We start from the raw sequence: 7,638 nt of genomic DNA, 5'->3' as shown, positions 1-7,638 counted from the left end.
TAAGAGCATCTCCAACTAAGTTCTCATATTTGACCTCCAATTTTTTTTATTTAGGAGCTTCTCATCCAGATTTTATTCCCTATTTCTCAACGTGTTCCAACCGACCTCTTATATTTGACCCCCTATATTCGAATCACCTCTATTTTATTAATATCCGGTAACTCTCTCTCCTCTCTCTCCCCTCTCTTCCTCTCTCTCCTCTCTCCCAAATGAGGGGTTAGATGAGGAGCCCCTAGATGTAGAGGTGAAATCGGAGATTTGAGGGCTCCTCAAATATAGGGGGTCGGATAAGAGGTCGGTTGGAGATCGATTTTTATCGTTTTTTCCTCAAATATAGGATAGATAGTGAGAAGAGAATTTGATTGGAGATACTCTAATGTCTTTATATATCTACATATGATTTATTTAGCATACTGAAACATATATGTTCTTACTGAAAACTGTTTTTATGAAAAACTGCTTATGATTTTTAAAGAGAGTTGTTAATTTATAATCTTAATTTTTAAACTCTTAGCATATAGTTTTTCAGAAAAGACATTCTAAACTAGTTTATCAGTTTTTATTCATTTCATCAAAAATCAGATTATTAATTTTTTAAAAATCAGTATAAATTCAACCTATTTGATATAGCTTATAGCTTACAACTTGTTTAAAATTAAAAGTTGCTGATAATTCCACGCCGCCCGACTGCGTGACCATTGATCGTCCTCCCCCCCCCCCCCCAACGACCCCACACAAGCTTCGCCTCCCCATCACTCCACTCCACTCGCTTCCACTCCCCAAGCTGCTGCTCGTCCCGTGCCGGCGGCAAGGCAAATGGCCTCCCTCCGCACGTCCCTCCTCCTTGCGGCGGCGCTCTGCGCGCTCGCGTTCTCGGCCGCCTCCGCGTCCCGCGACCTCCGCCCGCTCCGCGCCGGCTTCGTCGTTCGCGGCCGCGTCTGGTGCGACACCTGCCGCGCGGGCTTCGAGACCCCCGCATCCACCTACATTGCCGGTGCGTTACCACGCCTCACTCCCGCCCGCCCTCCATTGTTAGCGTTTGGTGATTAAATGAAGAGGAAGTGAGGGGAAAAAAAACTTCCTTTTCTTTTCCCCTTGATCTGGTTTATATGTATGATGCTTCGACGAATAGCTAGTTTTGATGTAGTGAGAATGGTGTTAGACCTGCTGCTTTCTTAAATTAGAAAGTCGGTTGCATCTTTGGGATTGCTTAGAGCAGAAGTTAGCATTCTGTTAGCGTGCGTTCTCGTCTTTCATGATGCCCTCACGTGTCACTGATGCCATAGATTTGATCTACTTAGATCCCCTTGTGATTCTCTCTCTTTTTTTTCTTTTATTCAAAAGATATTCCATTGTGATGGGGAAATGTCTAAATGTTCTAGTGGATCTGGGAGATGTGTGGTTGCAGTACATGGTAAAACAGATATGAATGTGCAAGATATAAATTTCATATAGACTCGAATCTTAAGGTGATGAATGGATAAGCGAGATCTAAGATGGTAGGAGCAATGGTTGTGGTCGATGATGGTTCATGGATCGCATGGTTGGAACTTGGAATGGTGTACGGTTTGAAGTAATCGGTAGTAAATTGTTGGACACTGGGCTTTGGATCAGGCCATATTGCTCAGGTTTCATGATGCTACCTATAAGTAAAACAGGACCTGAATGTAGTCTGTTTACGAATTAAAATTGATCTGAGTCATCTTTTGATGTCTCAACTCTGAAATAAGTTTGTCTTATTCATATTACAGAAGAACCAAAAAAGCATCTGAACTTAACAGGAATTATCCTTAGGATGCAATCATTACTGAGCACAAATAGAAACACTCACTCTTAATTAAGAAAACAATCTCCAAAGTTCGTGAAAATGGATAATGTGGCAATGAGGTTTACTATCCGATACTTATATCTTTATAAAGAATGGATTTATCCTGCTAGAGAAGATTTGGTGAAATTGAACAATGTCGCTACTTGAGCAGCAGGCTGACTGCTGGTCTTATATCTGGGGCAGGAATTTGTTCTCTTCAAAGAAAACATACAAATGCACCATTAGCACAATTCAATACCTTAGATCAATCAAGTGGTTATGGTGCTTAGGAATGGCAGACAGACCCATGGGATTGGGTCCCCATAGGTTTTGCACCCGGCGGGTGCGGGTTTGGGTTCTAAATCCTGCCCACGGGTCTGGCAGATCAGGTACCCGACCTGTAGCGGGTGCGAGTGCGGGTTTAGACTTTCCCTCGTGGGTGACCCATGGGCACCCGAAGGCCTTGAAGACTTCTCTCAGCCTAGTCCGTTAGACTTCAAGCGTCAGCCCAGCCGTCCAGCCTAGCGGCCCAGCCGAACACCAAACCCTAGACCTAGCAGCCATTCGCCTATATCTCATTTAGCTCCACTCAGACGTTGCTCACTCAAACTTCAGTGAACCCGTCATCCGCGCCGCCCCACGCTGGCTGGCCATCCACACTGACCATCCGCCGTTCGTGCCCCCTCTGCCCCCATCCACCATCCGCACTACCTTGCGTTTGCCATCCGCGTCGCCCCGTGCTCGCCTTCCGCCGTTCACGCCACCTTGCGCTTGCCGTCTGCCGTTTGTGTGGAGGCAGAGCAGCCGCAGCAGCAACCTCCCTCTCTGTCCGGGTCAACAGGGACGTGGCACCGGCAGTGCTGGGGCTGCAGCTATGTGTGCTGATCGACCATGTTGTGCGCATCGATTGGTCCCTCCTCGACCGTATCCCCTGCGACTGTGGCGGCTCGCAGCTGGTAATACAGACTTCTCCCTCGTTCCCTCCCTCCTTGCGCACACAACACAACACAACCTTGTTCCCTTTGTCCACCCGCACTCGTCCAATTCTACCTAGCAATGGCGCGCTTGATGGAACCAGTAGGGAGGAGGCAGTGGCCGGCGAGAGATGGAATCCCAATGGGTACACGAAACCCTACGAACACCCGACGGGTGCGGGTTCGGGTGCCCTTTTTTGCCCGTTAGCCATTTTGGGTTTGGGTCGGGATGAGGCTGACGGGTTTCGGGTTGGACGTGGTTTTGCTTGCTCCACCTGACCCGACCTGACTCGTTGCCATCCCTAATGGCACTGATCTTGTAAGTTGAAGCATAAAGTTTTCTTTTGTTTGCTCCTCAAGGACCAGACTAAACACATGCAATCTGCTTCACTGAAAAAACATGGTCCTCCAATCCTATGAATGTGTTCTATGCCCAAGCAGTACTGCGGAAAGTTTGTTTCATCTTTTCTTCAGTTGTGCCTTTGCACAAGAATGTTGGCATATTCTTGGTATACAAACACTTGCCTCCACGTCTGCACAGGGTATCATGAACAGTTTGAAGAACTCACTGAATGCACCCTTTTTCATGGAGATCATCATTCTCATGTGCTGGAGCATCCATTGAGGCATGCAAAAGAACTTCAATGCAGTTCAGTCATCTATGGAGGCATGCAAAAGAACTTTCAGGAAGGAATTTGCCATGTTATCCATGGGGCAAAAGCAAATTATTTCCCACACATAGTTCATTGGCTAGATTCTTTACAGTAATTGGTTTTCCTTTTTTCTTTGTGCATAAACTTTGTGGCTTGACCAGCATAAGTAGTTTTTTGAGGAAAAAAATGGGTCAGTTCTAGCAGGCGATAGTTGCTAACTTTTTTATTTAGACAAGATGCTACTTGATTCTTTTGATAATGGCAGTTGAGCTTTGTCTTAAAATGCTGTGCAGTTAAACTTAGTATGAAATGCAACTGCTATTTTATTCATCTTGCCTGCATACTGCAAAAGAGAATGTTAGAAATGGAAATAGTGGTCGTCAAAACCATAGGATCTTATAAAGCAGGCGTAAATACGAATAAGTCTCGCATGAAGCAGCTTGTGCACAGATGCAAATTCAAAAGTAAAATAGATCATTGCATTTGAAAACACATAGCATTTATGGTTGTTCCATTCAATTATTAATAATTGTTACCCCTCCTTATGGACTTACACAACAGAGTTATTTCCCACGTTGTGACTTTGCGTACTGCCATACTACAACTGGAGGCAGTTATTTTTCCGTATTCAGTGGCAGCTATAATTGAAAATCATTTTACAGGTTATATAGGAACTTGGTATATATGATGACTTGAATGTTTGTTGGTTTTCTGACAGTGTTCCAAGTCTTCATATTTGATGTTTAATAATTTATGTTAATTCATGAGGGTTTCTTTGGTTCATAATTGCAAGTTGACTTGGACTCTAGTTTGTTAGTTTGTTCTTAGTTGACTCCACTTTCATTCTGGATGAAGCATGTATGAGCAGAGCTCTGAAACCCAGCGCAAAACAGGTTACTGCAGGTGCAGGACTGCAGTTTGTTTGGTCTAGCACCAGATGGAACCCTGATAGAGATTTCCAGCAAGACTAGGATGGATAATTGGATACTAGAAGTTCTTCACACTAAACTCTAACGTAACATTAAGAAATAAGACAATATTGGTTAGAAACAAAAATAATGTGAAATTCATCTTGAATAGTTGGAGCTTATTCATATCATGGAGTAATTCAGGCAAAAATAGGTAACGGGTCCCTAAACTGGCTTCAATTTACAAGGCTGGACCAGGCCAGGCCCGGCCCCAAGTCTCAGTCATTGAAACATTGCTTACAGAACAGGGCAATATCTTGCATGCTCTGCATGTAATGTCTCGAATGTGGCACTGCAGATTTAACCTGACTATATGACATGCATTGAGGACTAAAAAGGCAGCATTTCTGGAATACACCCGAAGAGAGTAGTGTGACTATCTTAAGCCAAAAAGACAAACTTATTTAGGAATAATATTTTTCTTTGGTCACAAAATATGGATCTTTCATGTTCACTGATTAGGAATGACCAACTCACTCGTGTCCAATTTTTTTGCCGAATTGGATACCCCGAATCCGAGTCGATTCCGAGTTGTATTTCATGCGTCCAAACTTTCTTTGCCAAATCAGACACTCAAATCCGAGTCGGATTCCTACACCCGTGTCCGTGTCTAGGTAACACTGTGCAAAACTAGAACTGAGGGCTAAAAGTATGATGTGCATCTATGGAAATAGGAATACACGATACTCCTAAAATAAGGCTGAAAGTTTGATGAAGCAACATTATCACTTAATTTTATATGTCATCAAAACTTAGTGAACAAAATATATTTATTTTTTTGCCAACTTTTAGTAATATGACACTTTCTTACTACAGGAGCAAAGGTGAGAGTTGACTGCAAATCAAAATCCACTGGGGCAAAGACATGCAGCTTCGAGGGACACACTGATCGCACTGGCACCTACAACATCCTTGTTGCCGATGAGCACGAGCATGAGCTGTGCGAGTCCGCCCTTGTCAGCAGCCCGGACATGGGTTGTGCCAAGGTCGTGGCTGGTCGCGAGAGGGCCCCTGTGTTCCTCACCAGCAACAATGGTGTCGCGTCCAATGTTCGTATGGCGAACGCTCTGGGGTTCCAGAAGGACGTCGCTCTGCCTAGATGCGCCCAGATCCTCAGGATGTACGAGGAAGACCGTGTCTAATGATACAGAGTTTGGCGCTACTCCACGAGTTACATATTTATGTGATGTCCGAAATGTTTGAAGATCTCTATTATTAAGACCAAAAGTACTGGCGCTTCTTAATAGCTTAGCACTTGAATATGTATGTCGATCTGCAGTTGAACTGGAAAATGTTATCCGCTACTGAATCAACCTATTAATGTTTACTATCTGGCTAATGTGATGCTGTTGTTGTCTTTGTAGCTAAGGTGCTGGATTTTTTTTTTTTTTTTATTTATTTTTTTTGCCTAAGCAAATGTTTGAGATAATACTGGAACCTAACTAAGCTCCAAAGATTCGCGACCTGCTTATTTTCTCGACCAAGGGTTACTCCCCTGTGTCTCCCTTTTATTAATGAAATCCACATCAGGAATTGGACATGTGTAAATGTAGATTAGTTTAAAACTTATTCAGAGTTTAGAACCAGAGTTTATGTGGCACGCCGAAAGAAAGATGTTCAAAACAGAAAACATCAAAATGCCACCACACAAAAGGATTTCATCTAAGTACGGTCACTTCCTGAATCAGATCTGCTGCTTCAACTGGTAGTGTTCATCCCTTCTTCCCAGGTGTTTTTGCGACAAGCTTACCATGCATATGTTCCTTTCTCGAATTTGCCTCGGCCCTGATCGAAAACATTTGCGATGGGCAAACTATTCATTTGCCAATGAAATGACAGACTTGATAGTCTTAAAATACAAAAAATAAACGAAAGACAGCTTCGATGTTGAGAATGTGATCGGTATTTGCAATCACAAGCAACCCTGTCTTGCTCCTCTCCCCTTCCAACATCTCTTAATCTTTATCCTCTCATTTCTTTAATCTCGCTATCCCCCTTAATCAACCAGAACACTGAAAAAGTGCTGCCTCCATGGCATCATCAGGTTGCTGCTCAATGCTGATGCGACGCCAAAACCAACCATTTCGTACGCTGCATGATTAGATTAGTCCGTCGCTAATCCGTCGTAGGCGGCTTTAATCTGTTGGTTTTTCTTTGTGGCCACTAGTTAATCACGCATTTGTTAAACCCCGGCCTGATGAACGGAAGCCACAAGCTTGGGTTTAAAAAGTTATCCTCTGCAGCTTTCTTTATTTTGACCGGAGATTAAGAAGGTTACCGCCACTCATATAATGTTTTGCAAGGCTTGGGCAGATGATAGCGATGATAGATTGTGGTGATGGATCAACAGTTTTCATAGTGACAGATAACTAATTGCCAATTAATTCTTTTCGGTTTATTTCTTGGATTAGTTCTAAGGATTAAACTAAAATTGATGATAGTTGTGGACAGGATTTGGGCCAACATGAAGTTAGCACTTAACGGTTGGTCTCACATTTTCGTTGAGAAAGTTTTATGAATGTTTTGTGGTATTAAAGTTTGTAAGCATAGTTATTGAATGGATTATTTTGATGAAGGTCGGTCTCTTCTACGGTTCCTATTTCGGCTGATTTTGGAATTCAGACTTTATTTATTCAACATATGGCTATCAAGTTAATAATAGGCACTTGGAGAAGGCAATAGACAGACAAGTTCTTGGAGTAGTTTTCATTGGTCGAAGTTTTAAGGTACCTTTATATTTCGCCCATTGCCATTGTTTGTCCCATTTTAAATTGAAACGTGTATACCCCCCCCCCCCCCAAAAAAAACTTGAATGATAAGATTTTTTTTCCCTCTGTTTATCCAGAAGTATTTCTTAGAATCCGAGATATACAAGACATCTGTAGCCAGAAATTAAAAAATTATTGTTCTACTCAACCATCTTAGTATGGTTTATAGCTCTCCCACGTCCTCTTATTGCAAGAATTCTTGTCCTCTTGATTTTACATTGCAAAAAAGAACGTGCCACGGTAGAAAAAGGATTCAAATTTTTAACTACTAAACAAGGCTCTGGCTGGAGTGCGGCACCGTCAGTCTGTCCAGTCAACAACCCTCACCCCACCACCCCTGCCGTCGCCGGCCAGCAATAGCGGCAGAGCAAAGCTGCTCCTGTCGTGGCCTCCTTTTGCCCTTCCCTCCCACCCTCCCTCTTCTTTCTGCCACTGCCCCTCCAAATCTGGTGGCGCTTGTCCAATGGA

At 43.2% G+C, this 7,638-nt stretch overlaps 1 protein-coding gene across 1 annotated transcript; it reads left to right on the top strand.

Moving 5' to 3' along the window:
• The first annotated feature begins 720 nt into the window (after positions 1-720).
• On the top strand, positions 721-5,765 carry LOC133904156 (pollen-specific protein C13-like). The gene is made up of 2 exons (XM_062345663.1): positions 721-994; positions 5,219-5,765. The coding sequence occupies exons 1-2, from the start codon at positions 817-819 to the stop codon at positions 5,542-5,544; spliced, it is 504 nt and encodes a 167-aa protein (XP_062201647.1). The 5' UTR covers positions 721-816; the 3' UTR covers positions 5,545-5,765.
• Positions 5,766-7,638: the final 1,873 nt, after the last annotated feature.

Source organism: Phragmites australis, chromosome 21, assembly GCF_958298935.1.
Source record: "Phragmites australis chromosome 21, lpPhrAust1.1, whole genome shotgun sequence".
NCBI lineage: Eukaryota > Viridiplantae > Streptophyta > Magnoliopsida > Poales > Poaceae > Phragmites > Phragmites australis.
Note: the sequence above shows the minus strand (reverse complement) of the source record. Positions and strands in the feature narration are given on the sequence as shown.

What these genes read in the sequence shown, in the direction of transcription:
- LOC133904156 (XM_062345663.1), top strand. Translation starts at nt 817, where the DNA reads ATGGCCTCCCTCCGCACGTCCCTCCTCCTTGCGGCGGCGCTCTGCGCG. An exon ending in CGCATCCACCTACATTGCCG is followed by an intron (nt 995 to 5,218) that starts GTGCGTTACCAC and finishes TTCTTACTACAG; the next exon opens with GAGCAAAGGTGAGAGTTGAC.